The 22,046-nt window shown below is 38.1% G+C and overlaps 1 protein-coding gene across 7 annotated transcripts in view; it reads right to left on the bottom strand.

The window, feature by feature from the left end:
* Positions 1-107: 107 nt before the first annotated feature.
* The window catches only part of LOC117409064 (dihydropyrimidinase-related protein 1-like), a 39,808-nt gene continuing 17,869 nt past the window's right edge, over positions 108-22,046 (bottom strand). For 3 of the 7 annotated variants that reach the window (XM_059005354.1, XM_059005385.1, XM_059005395.1), the window contains exons 4-16: positions 20,427-20,591; positions 19,663-19,724; positions 17,625-17,705; positions 16,779-16,847; positions 14,591-14,711; positions 13,994-14,150; positions 12,631-12,772; positions 11,160-11,330; positions 10,145-10,324; positions 9,348-9,513; positions 8,805-8,831; positions 8,333-8,401; positions 108-459 (exon numbers count right to left, since the gene is read on the bottom strand). In XM_059005354.1, the coding sequence (XP_058861337.1) occupies positions 368-459; positions 8,333-8,401; positions 8,805-8,831; positions 9,348-9,513; positions 10,145-10,324; positions 11,160-11,330; positions 12,631-12,772; positions 13,994-14,150; positions 14,591-14,711; positions 16,779-16,847; positions 17,625-17,705; positions 19,663-19,724; positions 20,427-20,591 (1,502 nt within the window). In that variant the 3' untranslated portion in view covers positions 108-367. The remainder of the gene's footprint in view (positions 460-8,332; positions 8,402-8,804; positions 8,832-9,347; positions 9,514-10,144; positions 10,325-11,159; positions 11,331-12,630; positions 12,773-13,993; positions 14,151-14,590; positions 14,712-16,778; positions 16,848-17,624; positions 17,706-19,662; positions 19,725-20,426; positions 20,592-22,046) is intronic. The other 4 variants (XM_059005368.1, XM_059005362.1, XM_059005375.1 and 1 more) reach the window with 4 other exon arrangements.

Raw genomic sequence — 22,046 nt, 5'->3', positions numbered from 1 at the left:
AACCAACCACATTCAAAAGTGCAGAGAACACATTTCTAGTTACAAAACAATACATATATATATATATATATATATATATATATATATATATATATATATATATATATATATATATATATATAATGTTTACTTGTTTCACTAAAAGGGTAATGTAAGCACCATGCAGAAAGTACAGCACAACGGTGAGGCAATCATGTTCAAGCAATGACATCACACTAAGATTATACCTCATCTTATTAGACAGAAACGTAATATTCCCAGTAATACCAGATAATCTGCGGACTCAAGAACACTGATATATAGTACAAATGAACTGAACAATCCCTCAATGATCCATTGTGATGTCACAATCTTTAAGTTCAAGAGCTCAACCAAGGCTGGTAATGTTGGAGCGGCCACCAGGGGGATTCACAATGCGATGACCAGAACGCCTTGGAATGTTGTCATCAATCTGGGCACCTGGAAGCAGAAAGTGGAGTCGGCACAATAAGCATATGCACTGTCATTCTAAAAAAAATAAATCAAGTTACATTCACTTAAAAATTCAAATGCTACTCATAACACTCATAAGAACATAAGAACATAAGAAAGTTTACAAACGAGAGGAGGCCATTCAGCCCATCTTGCTCGTTTGGTTGTTAGTAGCTTATTGATCCCAGAATCTCATCAAGCAGCTTCTTGAAGGATCCCAGGGTTTCAACTTCAACAACATTACTGGGGAGTTGGTTCCAGACCCTCACAATTCTCTGTAAAAAAGTGCCTCCTATTTTCTGTTCTGAATGCCTCATCCATTTTAAGTTAGTTGAAAATTCAAATTTACTTGTTCAAACATAAATGGTTTAAGTAGAATCAGGGGACTAGATTCCCATCAGCCTTTGCAGGACTTGTACAATTTATTTTTGGAATTGTTTGTTGTTTATTGTGTTGTTGTTTTGTGTATGTGCGGTTGTGTTTGCTTGTCTCTTGTGCCCCCACCTGCTCCCTTACATGTGTTCTCCTTGTGTTGTGTGTGGCCACCCCCGTTCGGTGGTCAGTCTGCGGATGTGACCTCCTCCCTTCTCCTTCTATCTACATCACTGCATCTGCCTGGTTTCAGCACTTTAAATGCTGCCATAAGCACACAAGCAGAAGTGTTAATAAAATAGCTTGTTGATTGCACATTCTGTTGCCTCAGCTAACTTTGTATTGTTTAAATGAAATAAAAATGTTCAAACTAACTTGACTATTAAAAAGTAAATCTAACTCACATGGATAAAGTTACATGAATATACATGTTATGAGTTTAGTCAGCCCCAGAGAAAGTTGTTGTAACAAAAACTAAATGAGTAGCTAAACTTAATTATATTAAGGACATGAGTTTACTCAATTGTTTTGAGTAAACATGACTTATCAGGGTTTACAGTGTGGATTAAAGAGCGATTTGACAGACACAGAAACACAATTTCAATACTGTAAAGTTCCTTTTAATAGGCGCGCAGCAGTAAATTCCCAATTTGGGCTTTCATACATAATAGTAGTCTGTGCTCCTTGCGTTGTCAATCCACCAGCACCCCCCAGTGACTTGTATGTTAAACATTTAAAGAAGGCTTTTTTGTTGTCAAAAAGCAGTCTCTGTCTTTATTCCACTGTGTGGTGCTGATTGGTAGTGAAAGAAATGAGAATATTATAAACGTTTAATAGGCATACATTTCTTTCTTTTTCTTTCTTTCGCTTAAAAACTGTGATTAGACAAACGTGGATTGACATTAGATTTTTCTCTTTAAATACTGTGTATACAGTAGTCTTATAATATGAATAAAACAATCCATTTTTAATTGTGTTTTTTTTCCTCTAAAACTGTATTTTCTAAATAACAAGACGAGAGCATTACGAATGTTATTTCAAACTCGCTTGAAGTTTAATGTTTGGGGTCACTATCCTCCTAAATTACTTCCTGCATAAATAATGAATACATAAATAATGAATCAATGACGTGTATCTTATAAATATAATATACTGCTTTTATTTTCATTCAATAAAAAAAATGTATTAAAATGTTTGTATTTTAACACCATGCAATTATTTGCTAATTGCAGAATGCGCAGCATCTTTAAAATCTGTTCGGGAACTGTGCATTTGCTCAAAGCACATTTTGCAATTTGATTATATCGCTTTCCTCAAAGACCGAAGAAGCAGTCTCTTCTTTTGTGCTTGTTCTTTGCTTGTTTAGTATTTTACATTTCGCAGTTTCATTATATATCACTTTACTCAAAGACCGAAGAAGCCTTCTCTTCTGTTGAGTTTCGCTCTTTGCCTGTTTGATATTTTCCAGTTCACAATTTGAGCAAAATAATTTGCTCAAACACCAAAATAACCTTTCATTTCGTTCTCTGATAATTTGTCAGTGCTCAAATCGCAAAATGGTTATTTTTGTTGGTCATTGACCGAATCCTGACTATGAGTTGGGCCCATGAGTATTAAAGTGGTCTAACTACATTTTTACAGTTTTGAAAAAATGAAGGTCAAAGTTTAATGACTGCTGAAAAATCAGAACATTTTATTTTAACATTTGTTTTAATGTGAAGAGGAACATTACAGTGTGGTCTTTAAGTTCTAATTGTTAAACTTAAAATAATGAAACTTTTAAAATATAAACATTAAAAATATACCAGTCCAATTTTATTCTAAGGATTTTGTTTTTTCTCATGCAATATAAAGAAAGTTTATGTCCAAAAATCTACATTTTAGTGAACAATAATATTGTAGCAGTTGCATTTTTTAGTAAAATATCAAACCATAACATAATAAAGCGAATCATCTTAAGCTTTGTGAAAAAGAAACGTCAACTTTTGTTGTGAAATATTTAAGTTTTCCCTTTTTAAGTAGCTTTAAAACAACTATATTACAGTCTTTCAGATTTATTTCCAAAGTATTTCCAATGTAAATATGTGATCTAGTTGGAGATCTTGCTCTAGGATTGATTTATTTACAGCCTTTACAGTATGATCACCATTCAGTAATTTTCAAACTTCTCACTCTAGGACTCATCATTGAAACAGCATTTTTCTGAGTCACTAGGTACATCATCTGGATGGAATTCCTGGCTGCAGTTGTTCCCATCTACTGGTAGATCCCAGTAGAACTTGTGATACACTGGAGGGATGTACTGAAGGAGTCCAAGCAGGTCTCGTTTCTTAAGTGCTTTGATTGGTCGCCCCGATGGGTACAGTGACACAATTGCTGGTGTTGTTGAACCTGGCCTTCCTTGTATTTTTCTTGAAAAATCAATTTCAAACCAAGGTGCGTCATGTTCTAAGATATATTTAAACATCATAGTTAGGGGATTTCCACTCTCAAATCGTAGCCGGTGGATTTGTAGCCATTTAACGTTCATTTTTATCACCTTGAATGGGTTCTTCTTTTTGGCAGTTTCAACTACTTTCATCCAGTGTTCAGGAATGAATATATCATGATGTTTAGATTTAGATCTTTCAACAACCCCAAAGTCTGCATCATTGGGGAGATAACTGGGATCAGGTGTCAAACTTCTGTTCAACCACATCTGCACCACTGTGTACCAAGTAAGAGCAAACTATTGCCATTTCAAAGTTCCTGTTCTGTCCACCACAGCTGTCTGAAAACATTGTAAACCTTGTCCAATCTCATTTGGGCTTCTGGATGCTTGTCCTTCATGCTACATATACATGGAAACATCGTCATCTGTCATTCTGTCAATACCTAGATTGTATGTCCAGAGTTGACGGGCATAATAGGCAATGCCAGAGCTTATGTCAGGAGTAGGAAATGTATTTTCTAAGTTGAAGGTGAAGATGTCCAGACTTGGGTCTGAGTTTGTTTTTGAAAACTTCAGAGAATATCTTGCTGTTTGTGCCTTTCTGAGATGGAGATCCCATTCAGCTTGCCGGCATAGTTTTTCCTCTGTGGTTATTTCAGCAGTTATTTTAACTTTGTAGTTAAATAGAAGCTCAGGTTGAATTCTTCATTAAAAACCTTACGGTATGCCCACTCCTTCACAGGTTCAATGCCTTTCTCTAGGCACCATGTACAACACAGCACATACATTTGTGAAATGGCTAGGTAAGGAGGCAAGTACTCATCATTTGTATAGCGGCTTTCATATGGAGGGAAGGTGCCTATATGTTCACGATCTGATGTAAGATCAAGCCTATGATGTTTTCCCCTTCCATCAGGCTTATCAACAGCTGTGACCTCAAGGCATGGTCCAGTCGCCCATTACTTATTTGTATTGTTTGTAGAAATAACTTCTTGCCCACACTTCCAGTTCCACGTGCAGTGGATAAAGTATACACTATGGAAATGTTCTTTCAATACTCTGTTGCTTGATCAGAACGCCTCTGTCTAGGGCGTACTTGTTTCACACTGCCACAAATGAATGCATTTTGTCCATTGAAATCTTGAAGATTCCCACATTTTTGGTGAATAATTTTCTGCTCACCCTCACCTACTTTTTCAGTACATTTACACCTACATTTATGTTCAGCTGGATTTAATTATTTTGCAGGAATGTCTTTTCCCTTGAGTTTATGTAGGCTTTCCATGAATTTCGCTTTAACTTCAACTGTTTTCCAATTAGCTACGTCTCTAGTGCACTTCCTTCCTTTTCTGACTGTTCTTTTCTCATTTCCTCCAGATGGTAACTCACTAGGCACAGAAACAACTTCTTCCCCTTCATCAAAATGATTCTCATCTTCCTGACTAGCTAGCTTCTGGCTGCACTGTCTCAGCTGCACCTGACCCCTCACTTTCATCCTTACTGTTCTGGGCTGGGTCATAGTCTGTTAAAAAAAATATGAAATGTGTTTACACATGCACTTAGGAAAAAACTTGCAATTTTGGTAATCTAATCATTCTAGGAAATCTCTAGAGGTTGTGATATCTTTTCAAGGAAATTAATGCACAAGGTTTCGGGACTGCAGTATATAAATATGCAATTACATATGTAATAACAATACCCATTTTGTAACATGATTAGTATATGCATTTCACTGTGTCTGATCAAGCAGAGAAGCATTAAAATCTTTAAAAACTTTAAATCTTGAGGCCAGAAACCAATCTCATCCGCGCTGTAAAAATTGTGATAGATTTGCTACTCAAAATAAGTACTATTACTTAATTTAGTTATCTATTTACTTTCCGAAGTACCAGTTTATTACTTAAAAACAGACAACATTAATTTGTATTTGCTTAAGTAGATTTAAAATGTTAAAACTAGCACATTTGCATTCTTTTGGGGGGGGGGGGGGGGGGGGGGCTTACCTGATCCACTAAGGGACAAATCATGTTCCGAAGATTAATCAGAATCTTCAAAAAAGAGTGAATGAAGCTGAGAAGTTGTAAAAACTTTTCTCTGAGCTTTCTCTTTCCTCTCTCAGAAGCCATTTTTGTTTACTGTGTGACATAGACCACGTTTTCACATTGTAATTTGACATAGCCCATTTTTCAATTTCAGTATCCCATAACATCACATAGCTAATGAACCCAGTTTCCAATTGACTACAGTTTAGTCAATTTTTCTATTATTAAATTAGGGTCCAGACATTGGAAAAATGCATGTATTGGAAAATCTGCAAAAATGTAGTTAGACCACTTTCATACTCATGGGCCCAGTTTTGCCAGTTTTGGGCAGCTGGCTCTTTGAGCTAATATATATATATATATATATATATATATATATATATATATATATATATATATATATATATATATATATATAAACTGAACTAGCTTGGTTGGATAAGTGTCCACCCCCATTGTAATAGCAATCCTAAATTAGCTCAGGTGTAACCAATCGCCTTCAAAATCACACACCAAGTTAAGTGGCCTCCACCTGTGTTAAATTGTAGTGAGTCACATGATTTCAGGATAAATTCAGCAGTTCCTGTAGGTTCCCTCTGCTGGGAGGTGCATTTCAAAGCAAAGACTCAACCATGAGCACCAAGGTGCTTTAAAAAAAACTCTGGGACAAAGTTGTTGAAAGGCACAGATCAGGGGATGGGTATAAAAAAATATCTTGAATATCCCTTGGAACATGGTCAAGACGTTTATTAAGAAGTGGAAGGTGTATGGCACCACCAAGACCCTGCCTAGATCAGGCTGTCCCTCCAAACTGGATGACCGAGCAAGAAGGAAACTGATCAGAGAGGCTACCAAGAGGCCAATGGCAACTTTGCAAGAGCTACAGGCTTTTATGGCCAAGACTGGTCAAAGTGTGCATGTGAAAACAATATCCCAAGCACTCCACAAATCTGGCCTCTATGGTAGGGTGGTAAGAAGGAAGCCATTACTCAAGAAAGCCCACCTTGAATCCCGTTTTAAGTATGCAAAAAAACACTCCGGAGATTCTGTAGCCATGTGGCAAAAAGTTTTGTGGTCTGATGAAACTAAAATTGAACTTTCTGGCCTAAATGCAAAGCGTTATGTTTGGCACAAATCCAACACAGCGCATCACCCAAAAAATACCATCCCTACTGTGAAGCATGGTGGTGGCAGCATCATGTTATGGGGATGTTTCTCATCGGCAGGGACTGGGGCACTTGTCAGGATAGAAGGGAAAATGAATGGGGCAAAGTACAAGAAGTCCTTGAGGAACACCTGCTGCCCTCTGCAAGAAAGCTGAAACCGGGACGGAAGTTCACCTTTCAGCATGACAACGACCCAATGCACACAGCCAAAGCTACACTAGAGTGGCTAAGGAACAAAAAGGTAAATATCCTTGAGTGGCCCAGTCAGAGCCCCGACCTAAATCCAATCAAAAATTTGTGGCATGACTTGAAGATTGCTGTCCATCAACACTCCCCAAGGAACTTGACAGAGCTTGAACAGTTTTGTAAGAAGAATCGTCAAATATTGCCAAATCTAGGTGTGCAAAGTTGGTAGAGACCGATCCCAACAGACTCACAGCTGTAATTGCTGCCAAAGGTGCTTCCACCAAGTATTAACTCAGAGGGTGGAGACTTATCCAATTATGATCTTTCAGTTTTGTATTTTTAATATATAATTTTTTTCTCAATAAAACCTTTTTTCCCCTTAACAGTGTGGAGTATGGTGTGTAGATAAGTGGAAAAAAATCCTCATTTAAATGCATGAAACTCTGAGGCACTTTCTATAGGCACTATATATATATATATATATATATATATATATATATATATATATATATATATATATATATATATATATATAGTGTAACAACCTCATGGCAGCTGGGCCCATTTAAGACTGGACCTGCATGATGGACAGCTGGTGGGAGTGTTGATTGGACAGGAGGTAGAGCCTACCGAGAGGTCTCCTCCAAGCAGATTCTCAGGAGCGAGAGGGGGCGGGGCAGTATAAAAGGCTGTGGGCTGGATACGAGGGGGAGACAGTGACACAGAGAAAGGACCAACCAGCATCCTATGACTACAGTTGACCGCGACACAGGCCTTTTATCCGCCACCTTTGGACCTTGCTGAGGGTAGTGAGAGTCAGAGGGAGAGAACGGATGGCTATTTGGCTGAGGGAGCAACAAGAGAGAGAAGGGAAGCCGGACGTGAGTCTGAGAGACGGGTCCTGAGGAGCTGTGGCTGCAGTTCAGTGTGTGTGTGTGTGTGTGTCTTAATTACCCCCACCTCCCCTCCATTCTTCTGCCTACCCTGTGCTCTTTCCCCTCTATAGACAGATTAGAAAGTAAGTTTACCACATCAACGCATTCTTAACCATTGTGTTTTGATTTCCTCATTCCAGAAACTATTGAAGCACAGACTTATCCACTTGTTAGTTCCACCTGCTCTACAGTACAGCGGTTGAAAGGTATAAGGAAGTCATACAATGGCTGGAGACTTGCTATTCAACAGGCAGAGTAAATTATTCTGACTAAGGTCATTTAGGTCCATATTGCAAACTGCATGCTTTTTTGTACTTTAAGTGGATAACCCCAATTTATATCACATTTACAAAGGTGTCCTGGGGAAACAAAAAAACACATTTTGTTTAAGGTATGAGTTAGCAGGGGGAAAGAGGGGTCTTTTTTTATAAAACAGTCAGGCATCTATTCAACTGATATGAACAGTAGCAAAAAAAAAAAACATTGAAATGATTAACATGGAAAAGAAAAACATTAAAGAGACACACATGCACTGCTAGAGATGTTAGTTTGAATAACATTAATACACAAAGGGTTCTATTTGAATGATATAAAGAGTGGCAACATGTAGATCCACCACTGTTTAGATCAATTAAATAGACCTGCCCATGTCATGGCTACAATGGGCATCTATTATTAGGAACTTTAATCTACAAAGGAAATGTTGCAATTGTTGTTAACCTCACAAACCTATTATTGCTGTGTGCTTGTAATGTTTGCTTGTATTATTGTACCCTTCCAACTGCCGAGAAGCTTCCCCTGGAAATATATAAGACGTTGAATATGAGAGGGCTGTCCTGCATAAAAGATCATCAGAAAATAAATCGTATAATTTGATTATTATGTCGGTGTGTTGTGAGCGAGGCTGCTGAATATGTACATGTCATTTTCACAGCATTTCTTTGTGGAGTTATCCTGCAGGTGGTGACGCTATCATGTCGGGTTGGGAAGGGCAGAGTAAAGCAACATCATTACATTACCACATTCACGTTACACAGCAGTATATACTTCTTGGCGTCCTACTGGACACTAAACAAAACAGCTCCACTCTGCAAAATTGATGTGGTGTTTTTGAGAAGGTCTGGAGATCTCAAAATCCAGTAACTTCAATCTAACTAATAAATGAAGTAATTTCATTTGAAGCAAAGTGCATATAACTTACAGGGAAGAGCAGAAGATGGTGGTTCTCCTGTTATACAGAGAGAGAGAGAGAGAGTTTATGTCAAAGAATTTGGGAGCTAATGCCTTTTGCAGCAATGGATGATATTTGTTGTGCTGTATCACTAATGTGTTTATTTGTATGAAAATAGTTTCTGTAATTCAATTAAAAAAATAAATATATAAATGTTACTTATATATATAACGTGCTTATAGTCTAAATAAATACACTGCATTGATAGTGTGGTCCTTTGAAGTATTTTCATGTTATAATTTTTTTTTATTTTTGTTAAAGTTTAACCAGAGTAAGTACCTGTACTTGTCTTCAACACGCGCTATGGGACTTTAAACCTCCATTAAGCTGACATGACATGGTATAACATCTCATTTGAAGGACAGCACTGCTAACAGTACAGCACAACACTCCAAACAACACAAAGACATAAACACACCACGCTAGGGTGCGGCCAAATGGAATATAGCCAGGTAGAGTTTAAACTTGTTATTGTGCATCCAATTGAGCTACATAGCAACTGGCTTGTCCTACCTGATAGGCTGAAGTTGGACTGGTGAAGGTTCCTGATAGGTGGAGACTGGTTCTTGGTGGGAGATGATTTTGCTGATGGTGAAGGTGTGACATATTTGGGAGTGGCAGGAACATCATACACAGGCCCGTCGTACATGCCTCTGGAGACTCCAAGCATCTCCATCCTCTTGAGACACAAAAGCAAGCTTTTGTTACAGTACACCTCAGATTGTAGGCTGGTTACAGAAAGTTAATGGATTCAATACTGAAATAGGCCCTTGTCAAACACGACCTCTGTCAAGAGGAAGTGCACATGTATCTGGTGTTTAAACAGGGGTAGACTGGCCTGGCCATTTGTACTGAAGTGACACATACAAAGTTTGACTAAGAAGAATGATTTGGCTTCAGGACCACCAAAAAACTTTCTTTAATCCAACATATATCAAATAAATATATGCAGCATTTATTTGTAACTGCAACATTCACCTTCCCTATGTTTCTATTTCAGTCATGCTGTGAATACGGTGCAAAAAAAAGTGACGATTTGAAGTACCAAAGGTAAATGAATGAAATCTAACTCTAGCTATGTAGATTTATAGTAAATTGAGTGATTTCAGAAACTTCATTGTGGCACCGCAGACATATTTATCTTTTTCTAAAAGCCATCCAAAGGACCTTTACAGAAGGCGAGTACAAAAACTATAAGCATTTAGAAAAATAAGACGCTGTAGAAAAAAAACACTTCATATAAATGAATGAAGGACAAACTTTTAACCGGACTACTGGAGTTATCAAATCTGTGTGTGGGGCTGCAGTACCTTGTTCCTGGTCTTGATGCGTTGGTAGACATACTCAGGAAAAGGCTTCCGGGGGATGAAACGCCCCATTCCCTGGTGGACGTGCAATTTGCCATCTTCAAACACAATCTTCCCCTGGCTGATAACCACCAAGGGGGCCCCACGGCACTCCATTCCTTCAAAGATGTTGTATTCAAGAGCCTTCAAACAAGGAAAGAGTGTTTATTGTTGAACAAAGCATTTATAATCAACAAAGCAATTATAATCCTTCAACTATGGAAATCCAATGAAGGAATTTTTTTATGTCATTAATGGTCTGTTTTAAAGTGCTTATTAAAAATGAGTTAACCCTAATCCTGACGCTGCGTGCATTAGGGTTGGAGTAAAGGCTGCCACACACTGGACACAATGAAATTCCTTGTGCGGTTAAACAACACTTCATTTCTTTCTGGTAGAACATGTTCTTGGATGGAGAGCTGTGATTGCACTGCTCCTATGTGTTGTAGGGCATATTGGCAAAAATAGGATTCAATCCTTTTCACATTTTCGTGTTGCCAGGGGTGTGAAAGAAAGGTTCTTGTCAAAAGTATGGGCTCTCTTGTTTTTGTGAAACAAAAAGGTATATGGGACAACTGACAGCCAGATCAGATTTTTTTATTTTTATGTAAGTAAATCAGACAAGCCTGATTTTAAGTTAAGCAAATGCCTAAAAAGAAACATATTTTTGATAAACTGTGAGGTCAAACCTAGCAAGTGGAATTGACAGTGTCTTCTAGAGAGGCCACAATCTTAATGGAAGGGGGTGTACAGGTCAAGACTGTACAGAAATCGTGGTCATACTTGCTGACACTTTGTCTGACTGTAAACGGTGCCATTGTCCCTTGTCTTATTTGTCTTATAACTTAGTTTTTTGTTCTTATGATTACAAAAAAACATCAATAAACCCAGTTTTTTCTTTCTTTGAACAAAGTTTACATTTTGCTTTCCAAACTAACAGTAACCTTAAAACTAACAGTAACCAGTAAAATTTGCTTACAGAATTTTGTGTTTTGGCTGAAATGGTCTTTATCCTGTCCGGATCCCAGATGACAATATCAGCATCTGACCCCACTGCTATCCGTCCTTTTCTGGGGTACAGGTTGAAGATTTTGGCAGCATTAGTGCTGGTCACAGCTACAAACTGATTTTCATCCATTTTACCTACAGCCTGAAAAAATGGGATCATAGATTAGTCTGTGGATTTCAAGAAAAAAATATTTTCTTTTAATGTGGAAGACAAAATCATCCATCCATTATATTCCCCAACCCCATGTTTGGGGGTAGCATATCTTAAAAATAGTCTGAAATTATGAATTAAGAACATGTTGGTTAGCATAAGGTAATGCGAAAAACATTTGCCTATTTTTATAACTAAGAGTCTTTTTTAGTAGCATTATGATTTTTGAGTTTTAAAAGTTAAACATTTGTGTGTGGGGAATTGTGAGTTATTATATGTGTGGGTCTGTCTTCCTTGCAATCCATAACTTCAAACACTCACAGAGGGTTTGTGACAGAGACAGTATGATTCTTGGTGAAAGATCTCCCTCCCGACCTGTGAGGACGCTGTGTAAAGGGAAGAGAGTGCCCTGGACTGGATGGCCAGACAATTCATTGCCAGGGTTAGGGTCAGCCATCTAGAAAGGGGTGGTTCTGCAGTACACTAAATCATCGACCCGGAAGGGAAACGATGTGGCAGCTGCGGATTGGAGGAATGGTTGCAAACATTAACGAAGCGGTCATGATTGACGGTATAAAAGGGGACGTAGTGAAGCGATCTGTTCCTTTGTTATGGTTAAGCTGAACCAGAAGGAATCCTGTAAAAGTATCGTGAGTGTTTTGTTTGTTTGTCATGTCTAAAAATTCTACTTGTTTGTTATTTTTAGACGGCTAACACGATCCGGAGCTGTCGCTACAGGCCAGCACTAAACCCGGACAACACTGCCCCTTGGTCACAAATAAATTGTAAATCCCCAGGAGCACAATAATAAATCACTCTGGACTTGTGAACGTGTGTCTTTGAGTGTGTTCTACTGTCTTTATTATTTACGAACTGTATCTCATTATTTTGGGACTGCAACCCGTTGTTTTGAAACAGTGCAATACATGTTACTGTGTATTGCCTGGGATTATTCTTTGTGGTCGCCAGACCAGGATTATAAACAATAAAACCTGTTTGGATCATGAACTTTGTTGTCTGGCTTCTGTTTCGCAATCACATCGTCACTACACCTGCGCACTGCAAACCACTTTTTCCACAGGGTTCCACAACCCCCAATTAGCACCTAATGTTACCTTAGGGTTAGGGTTAAGGTTAGGGTTAGTCCAAGATTGGTGATAATCTGTGAAACCAGACAGCAATCATAAATTGTGAAGTAGTCATATTTTTCTACGAATGCCACAATGGCATGAAACACACCGCAGTTCGTTACAGTAGTTAGTTAAGCGACAGAATGTGAAACAGGTCTTACTACTGCTTTGTCCCAGACGATAGACATCCTCTCCTCAATCCCATTGGTCCCCTCCGGAATTAGAGTGAAGTTGTCTTTTCCAATGGCTTTCTGAGCAGTGCTGTAGGCACAATGTGCACTGCCTGTCACCTGCAGATCCCCACTGGGAAATTAAAAGAACAGATATGATTGGGCTGTAAAACTGCATTGCTCAGTGTAAGTACCCCTGTCATACCCGTTAATGTTTTAATTAGTTATATTGTGCAAACCCTTTATCCAGTTTAGTAATCGTTGTATCTGTGTTAAGTTACTAGCTGTGGTTTAACCTTCACTAAATTAATGTTCCTAACAAGTGAAGTAGAAGACAGCAATACAAAAGGAATACTAATCCACAAGAAAATCCCTCTAGTCTTTGAAATACAGAACATAGTAAAGAGCTGTTTAGTTTCTAAGAATTAGCTTCTGCACAGAAGGATGTCTTGGCACATTCTGTTGTTTTAAAGCTATTCCTAGTAAAATCTTAATTTGTGTGATTAATAATTAGCTAATGCACCTAATGCACATAAGGTGTCTATGATTTTATTTGAGATGTCATTGTGTACAGTTTGAGCAGCTAGACCCGTACAATGTATCTGCTTTACAATGAGTACTCACTTATATTAACATGGTAAATGTGTACACAAATACAGAGCCAGGTACTGTATGTGGCCAGCTGAGGCTAGATGGATTATAACATTATTATTATCACAGCTCTCAGTGCCAATGAATGTTGCACTGCCCATTTCTACCAGCAGAATGCAATTCTAAGCAAAGCATGGCCCTTAAAATATGGATATAGTATGAATCCTCTTGATGATTAAGAAATCAATGTCTTTACCAATGTCACAGCTGTTAAATGTTACAGCACATGCCCTACAATGTATGTCAAGCTCACGTTTAATTGAGTGCTTCGTTGGCAAGGCCTTATTTGTTGCATTTGCGAAGGATAATTATATCTCCTTCCTAGAGGTGCAAATAAATGTGTGCCTTCTTGAAACAAGGCAGATTCTGAACTCGATACCAACCTGGCTCTGAACCAAGGAGCTTAAAACAAATGATTAATGGATTGTGACATCACAGTTTTTATAAGCTTGCTATTAAGAAATATACAAATCATATTGAATGTTTGAATCAGGACAGCATCATTGAATAGTGGATCTGCCTGGGTGACTGTTTGTCTCCATCAAACACACTGAATGCAGTACTGAAACTGTTTTCCAAGGAGACCAGGCTAGAAATATCTCAGTAAATACCATACCAGTTACACATACTGTATCTAGTATCCTTCATGTACTACCATCCCAGAGCACTTTACAAAACAACCACTCAGTATCCAATATTGTACCAAGCCAAGAGTGAGTTGAGGTGGTCTGGTGTAGTAGGATCAGGGCTCAATGGTGGTGATGTCACAAAGGCTGCCGCCTTCGACCAGTTTTTACTCCAGTAGTGTGTCCCATCTGTCCCAAGACTGGCAGTCACTGGCTCTCCAAAAGCAACAGCTCCTGTTGTTTCGAGTAAAAAAACAAAACAACAAAAAAAAAAAACCCAGTTCCAATATGTTTTTGTATTTTAGTTTTTGTGATGGATTTAAACGTATCATGAATGACAGCTCTGGATTGATGGCCCTGTAAACTGAAATCCAATCCTTGACTGCTCTGCAAATAAATAAAGCCAAATAGGAATATTTTTGTTCATGACTCATGGGCACTAGGAACTGGGCTATGACAGCAAAACTTCACTAAACGAACCATGAGTAAATGCTCCATAGCACTTTCACAATGTACTGAGGCCCCATTCATTGCATTCAATGCTATTTGCATAGTCGCACGCATAGCAGAACCCAAGTACACAGTAATTTAACATGTATGTAACCGGGGGGCATTTGTGCCCATTTCCAATTCAGTATACAGCTTCACTATGAGGACAGGCTCACAGAACTCACCCTTCTTCCTCGCCTGTGCAATGATGTCAGCAGCACTCTTGCTCATCACCTTGGTGATGTACACTGGGCAGTTGATTCGATTGCCTATTGTGATGGCACGGAAAACTGCCTCAGACTCCAACTGCAAGACAGAGACATGCAATGGCACTTTCCCTGAATGTGTCTCATCTCGGTGCCATTACCATGTCAATATGACACAGAGATGTGGAGCTGTTCAGTCTGCACCTTTTTACTGGTAAACTGTTTTTTTCAAATTTAAAAGGATCATTCAACTCTGTTCAAACAAAGAGTCTAGACTGTTAATTACCAATAATGGAGCTACTTCAGCTGTGCAGAAATAGGTACTTCATTATGCAAAGTACAACATTACTCTTAACACACCAAATCCAGTAAATATTAATGTTACATAACTCTGAGGCCCAAATTTATAAAGGGGAAAAACCAACAGCAAAAAGCCACATAATGTGCGTGTTCAGTATGGCCACACTCAGGGTCAAAATAATGACCTATTTTATAAGACTAATTAGGAGATGAAGATGTGTTACAAGCTCGAAATACATCACCAGGAACAAAGGGATAAAATATGGAATGTGTGTTGGCTTCTTAATAAACAAATGTACCACTTCAGAGTTTGTAGTAGGTTTCTTATACATTACGACGCATCATCCTCTTACTGTGCTTCGCATATTAGTTCAACTTCTTATTTCGTCTAGAATAATAAACTTCAGAAACAATAAGTTTTATTTACTTACAACCATGGTAGTCAAACGGGTGGAAAATCATTCCATTGTTGTACAGCAACATGTTCAGCAACAATACAGCTGCATACGAACAGTCTTCAGTTTAACGACTTATATCTTCTTAAATTCTTATGCAGTTACAACTCTCCTACTTCTTATGTATGTCTGTATTTCTGACTCTAGGTATGATTTTAAACCATATGTGTATGGTCTATAATATAGCTACATTATTCAGATGTACCTGCAACCAGCTGTACTGTATTTGCTCTAGCTACAAACTAACTGCGTCACCTGTCCCTCTGTCCTTTTTTTTTTTTTTTTTTTTTTACCATTTTCTTTCAAACTCGAATTTAACAATACTGCCTGAACCAGTATTGTTAAATACAAGAATGCCATATTACAAAACATAAATTCTGTAGACATTACTAAAATAATGGAGGAGGATGAGCTCTCATTGTATATGAGACTTTTTCTTTAGTGCGCCTCGGAATATCGTTCCATCTTTTCTTAATCTACTCCACCGTTCTTATAATAATGCCTACACTCTAGAAGTAAAGGCTCTTGTTAGAACCTTGCTTTGCCACTGTGGGGAGACCTTTTCAGGTGCTTCTAAGAACCTTTTTTTACATGGATTCTATATTCTCTATTTGCAGACATGCAGTCACATAATCTATGAAACATTTATTGAAAATTGGAATTTATTGAAAACAATACAGTATTATAAACAGCAATTTACATACTGACGATCAGAAGGGTTAAGAAATTAGCTCTTTGCAAAATGCTATTAAATGTTTCTTTGTCAGTGAAAACAATGTCTCCTTCTTGCTGCAGACAAGTCTCCCACATCACCTTGCCGTTTATATAGCCTGCTGTCTGTCCGCGGCAAATTAACGCCTGCTTTTCAGAGTTCTTAAAATAATCACGCAAAAACGAGGCCCGCAATTACCGGCAGCTTTAATAAATTAGACAGAATATTTAATAGACCTCGTTTGCAAAATCCCCTCCCAATTTTAGTGGTTTTGTTGATAAACGCCACAGAATTACATATGCACATACAGAATTACATATGCATCAAGGGCTAAAGCGCGAGACATTGCCTCCGCAAACCACAAATTAATTGCGTGTTTATGCCATTGCGTGTGTTTTATAAATCCCATCCAAGAATTTGGTCGTAAAACATGTGCAATCCTTTTATAAATCTGGGCCTGAATGTTTTACCTCTTTTCATCAAATTTTAAATATTACCATACACATTACAAAATAGATTTACTAAGCATTATATCTTTTTAAGTTTTTTAATTGTTATTTTTTAAGGAAAATCAGTGTGTCAGACATACAACTTTATTCTGATTTTACTTCAACCCTGATGCTGTTCTTATACAGATAGATTACCACAAGTCATGGATGGTATCGAATGTGACTCTTTTGCAATTTCCAAAACCTCTTACCTCTTCAGGTCGGCTCAGAACATGTCCTTCAGGTCCAGTTATTCCCATGCTGAGTATCTTATGTTGTTCCTACAGGAGGTAAGAATTCAGCTTTGTAAAATTCACAGCAGGTTATCACTGCGCACAAGTAAGAAAAAAGGGGCCTTTGGTGGTCTTCTTAGCTTCAGATAAGAAACATCTACCAAGCTACTTAAAGTTAAAACAAACTGTGATTAGCTTGTTTTGGGTTTCTAAGTTGTTTCAAGGCACCATTATTCAGAGGAAATGAATATCAGACTTCATCTGCTGGTATGATGGGAAAGACAATAGCTGCAGAGAGACTGGCATGTGAAAGATAGTGTGCAAACTGTGTTTACAGTATATCAAGCAATGGTGCAATTAAAATTCTACTAAACAATATACAGCCAGTGGCACTGGAACCATTTTTAACATGGTGGTGCTGAAAGCCATTGAACAAAACTGTAACCCCTATATATGATGGAAGCCATGCAAAGCCCCAGCACCCCTAGTTCCAGCACCCATGTATACAGCTGTGTCTTCTTTCTTAGTTTCTATTGATTTTTATTTTAGTTGCTCCTCTATACGTTTGATCCATCAGCAGCAGGAAGAAGATGCGACACAAATAGTTTTAAGTTTGTTTGTTTCAGTTTGATTTAAGATAGAAGAGAAAAGCTGTGTAGCACTTTAAGTAGGTGCTTTAAGAGGCTGTGATTAAGTGTATATATAAATACCACCCGATTAGCTTAACTGCACTAGCGCAGCGGTACTTAACCGTCAACCTAAATAGACTCCCAGGGTGACTACTGTACAGTTTAATTTAAACAGACAACAAGTATTTTTTTTTACCTGAGCAATCAAGTCTCCATTCTCAGCATGCACTTGCACTACTGCACCAAGGCCCTTCAGGAAAGTGAAAGCTTCGTAAAGCTGGTGAAGAAAAACAAGCACTGTGAATTGAAGTGCCACGGCAACAATGCAGCAATAACAATATAAGTTAACAGAGATGTCAACTCGTGTGGTTTGGGCGAGAGGACGGCAAAGTGAAGTTTATACTGCAGACACTTGACACACAACGTATTAGCTTATTATACTCAGGGACATAAATCTAATTGTGTTCTATGCACAAGATGACATCTGGATACAAGAAATGTTCTGGAATTTTCACAAACCCTTAACAGTGGTTGGTTAATTTCTCCGACGTGATTTATAATAAGGTTGCCGATTGTTGTCAGGTTTTATTTTGATTGGGCTGAATTGCTCATTTTAATTGAGTTTAAACTAATTGCCTTTTGTATGTTTTATAGGCACAGCAAAATAATACTGTCCCATATAACAAAGCTTTCATGATGTGCTGTTATTGTTACTGAATGGAACAGCTGAGCCTCCCAGGTGTGTGCATTTGTAGTGGTTTAGCCCATGAATAATATGTTGTGCAGCTTCTCAGTGTCGTTTGGACTGCTATACCTTCTTACTCAGCTGCTGTCCACTATTAACACTACTCTGCAGCTGTGCGTTCTGCTTCTAAACACCAATCACCAGCTTCCATATCGCCTGAGCTATAAGCAACTGCACATCATCCCCCAGGTTCCTCCAAAGCCTGGACTCCACATACCCAGAGTTCTCCCCCTTTGCTTCTCTTGTTTAATGCATCCAGACTTCTCATTCAACCTAGAATCAACCTACTCAGTTCACCTCACTTGCACAAAACTCTCTGGTGTCTTTGGCCCAAGATATATGAAGACATTTTGAAATCCCTTCAGTTATAAAGGGTAGTAATGTGCATCATGAAGCAATCATGAAGAAATAATATAATTTCATAGCTGACTAAGCATAGACCCCTTCTTCCCTTATACCTAATGGTAATTAACAGATGTGTGTGCATGAGCCTTGCTTTTGTAATATCAGTGTTAATTACCTAATTTACTGAATGGCAGACTATACCTATCTGGCATAACCATTCATAATCATAATCAACACACACTATCTGTGGACGGGAGCTCTAAATTGCATATGAGCAGTGCTGTTGATGAACGCAACTGATTTTTATTATTCCTGATATTAGTTCATTGGCCTTCCAAAACACATCCTAGAGGTAAGATAGCTATCTCCAGAGAGTCTGATTCATTTTTTGTGTTCACATGCATAGTGAGTCTGTATCTTGCTTCTTGACATTTACATTGGCATTCTCATTAAACCCTGCCATCAGAGTTAAGATACTGGATTATAATCTGTTTTATTTGATCCTGCATTTTTTATGGCATTCAGTGGTCTGGTAGAAGACCCTTGAATGTGAAAAAAAAGTTCTGTGTCCAGTGATAAATATAGATATATATGCAAATGGTAATATTTAATAATAACAGGAAATTTGACTCTTTTTTTCTCCAATTTGAAATGCCCAACCCATTGGATCAGGACAACTAAGCATCAATGGGTGAGCTCCAATACTGCTCTCGCGCCAATCACATCTTTCCACCCAGACAGACCTACGCAGTGGGCATCACCCCGCTATAGAATCCAGGAAGAGAGACCTCACACTGGGCAATTGGGGTTGTCGCTTAACTCATTAAGTGCCATTGTCCTCATTTGAGGACAGGCTACTTTGTCAAAAAATTAAGTCTAAATGTAAAATATCAAATTACATAAAAACAGCTTGCATTCAGATTTTTTCAAAGAAAAATGTACTTGGTACTCAATGGGTTAAACAAAACAATGTGTATACACCCTCTGAGGGTTACCTTATTTAAATACAGTACTTTCAACTGAATGACAGTTAATCTGTATAAACTGTCATATTGCCACAAGCGGAAATACAATAAGTCCTAAGCACTAAATGTAAAAACCTCACACGTTTTTAAAGATATGTTTCTTAAATATTCCTTCTTACCTGACTGTCTGTCATCTGGAACCCCTCTGTATATGCCATGTAAACCTGGAAGGAGGTGATACCTGTTCAAGCAAAATCAGTCACATGCTCATTAAAACATATTTTTATTTAAATTCCCATCTCAAATTAACAAATATTCATGTAAAGTTTAATCTGGTGTTGGGACTTTGCAGAACAATGCTGATTACCAATAATAATGGAAATGGTAAAAAATCAATTAATGCAGATCATACAGATGGAATCACGGAAACAAAGCAATGACTCAGCCAGGTAGCTGTCTGAACCTCTTGACAGATAAACCAGATGTCAACCTATGCACTATGTGGGAAACTGTATTATTGACTTGTCAAGGCCATTCTATAATTCATTCATTCAGTCATTCATATCATAATGAAGATTGATGGATGTAATGGTAAAGCAGGTTTTCCTCACATTTGATATCTGTAAATGGCCCCCAGTGGCCGCTTTGGAGAGGATATAATAAAGTTTTGTTTATTGCCATGGTTCCTGTTTATGAGCCGATTAGGCCGCTCAGTAACGCCCTTGGGCAATTAACATTACCTAGCGTCAGCCTCAATTAAATATGTAGGATTTGCTGCTGCTGAGAGATGGTACCCCTCTGTGGGATGTTTAATTCTCAGGGTTAAATCGGCATAAATATCTGTATTCTAAATACTCTCATTTTCAGAACACTTCTTGCACTGAAACGCAGTGAGTGTCTCATTCCACATGACATGAAGCTGTAAGCTTCATGGTGTACTAACCTTTATCTTGCACAAGGATCTCCAGCTCCTCCTTGACCCCCTCATGCCACTGGGTGATGTCCACGTGAAGGGAGTAGTCACAGCATGACTTCTTGTCTGCGGCTTCGTGCCACTTCTCAAAGGCAGCCAGCAGACTCCCCCCGGGCTCTGGGACAACATGATCAACTGAAAATAACAACAACAAACTCCTGGTTAGTCACTATAGCCACCCCCAACTTCACAGGATTACCCAAGTACATATTATGAGAAGTTCTCAAACTACAGAGTGCGGAACTACGCATCAATAGCTTTCTCAAAAACTGAATAAAAGCACTGCTTTTGTAAACAACATGTGAGTGACACAACAACAATTTTGATTTATATATTAGACCTGCACATCTCAAGACACTTTACACTGTTTAAAACAAATACAATATCTAAAAGAGAAATAAGCAAACCAATCATAAAATCAGGACCTAAACACAAAAGCCAGATTTGGCTAAAAAAGCTTCTCAAGGGCCTTAACCAAATGCGAGACCGAACAGATAAGTCTAAAGACCTTTTCTAAACCTATAAACTGACTGGCAGTTCCAACGGGGAGGTCATTCCATAGCACAGGAGCCAGGTTAGCTTTGATAAAATTCAACAGGCCTTTTATGACTTGCGTCTTTTGCTGAACATTGATAAAACAACAGGTTCTCTTAACAGTGTTTGCAAAAATGTTACTTCTAGTAAGATTGAATTAGAGCTGTATAAATATTTAGTAATTTGACTACTGTGCTTTGTCTTTTAAAACCCATATTGATAAAGTTCAATCTAAAGTTAAATCTAGAATTGGTTTTCTATTTCGCAATGAATCATGTTTTACACGTTCTGCTAGGTATACGCTAGTCCAGATGTCTGTTCTTCCAATACTGGATTATGGTGATATTGTCTATAAAATGGCCTTGAAAGCTGCTTTGGGGAAGCTTGATGCTTTATACCATTCTGCTATAAGATTTATAACTGCTGCTTCTTGTCTTACTCATCACTGCAATCTTTATATTATGGTTGAATGGCCTTCATTGGACACTAGGCGATTGGATCATTGGCTTAGGTTAGTTTATAGAACCCTGATTGGGAAAACCCTACTATATCTGTGCAACCTATTACAGTTCTCTGCTTCAGTTTACAATTTAAGATCAGATTCATTGATTAGATTGGTTCTTCCCAGAGTGTCCACTGTTTTGGGGTGTAAATCATTTAATTTTGCAGCTGCTCATGACTGGAATGAATTTCAAATCAAATTAAAATTACAGAGTTTTGTTTGGAGGATGAATTCACTATTGTCTGATGCATGTGTTTGTACTTGTTAATGTGCTATTTATTTATTTATATATTTTTGTTTGTTTTGTGCTGCTGTGATGTTTGCCTCTTGACCAGATCATTGTTGTAAATGAGAATTTGTTCTCAGTCTTCTTATCTGGTAAAACAAAGGTTAAATGAAAATGAAAAAATAAAGGAACGACCACAAGACCAACCCGTTTCACATCAGGAACAACCAGCAGGCCAGCCTGGGAGGATCTAAGGGTAAGAACCAGCTGGTAAGGACAAAGTAATTCAGTAAGGTAAGCATGACCAGTACCACTGAGTAAGCGATGT

The sequence above is a fragment of the Acipenser ruthenus genome, chromosome 2, assembly GCF_902713425.1.
Source record: "Acipenser ruthenus chromosome 2, fAciRut3.2 maternal haplotype, whole genome shotgun sequence".
In the NCBI taxonomy this organism is placed as follows: Eukaryota; Metazoa; Chordata; class Actinopteri; order Acipenseriformes; family Acipenseridae; genus Acipenser; species Acipenser ruthenus.
The sequence above is the reverse complement of the archived record's forward strand: the minus strand, read 5'-3'. Positions and strand labels throughout refer to the sequence as shown.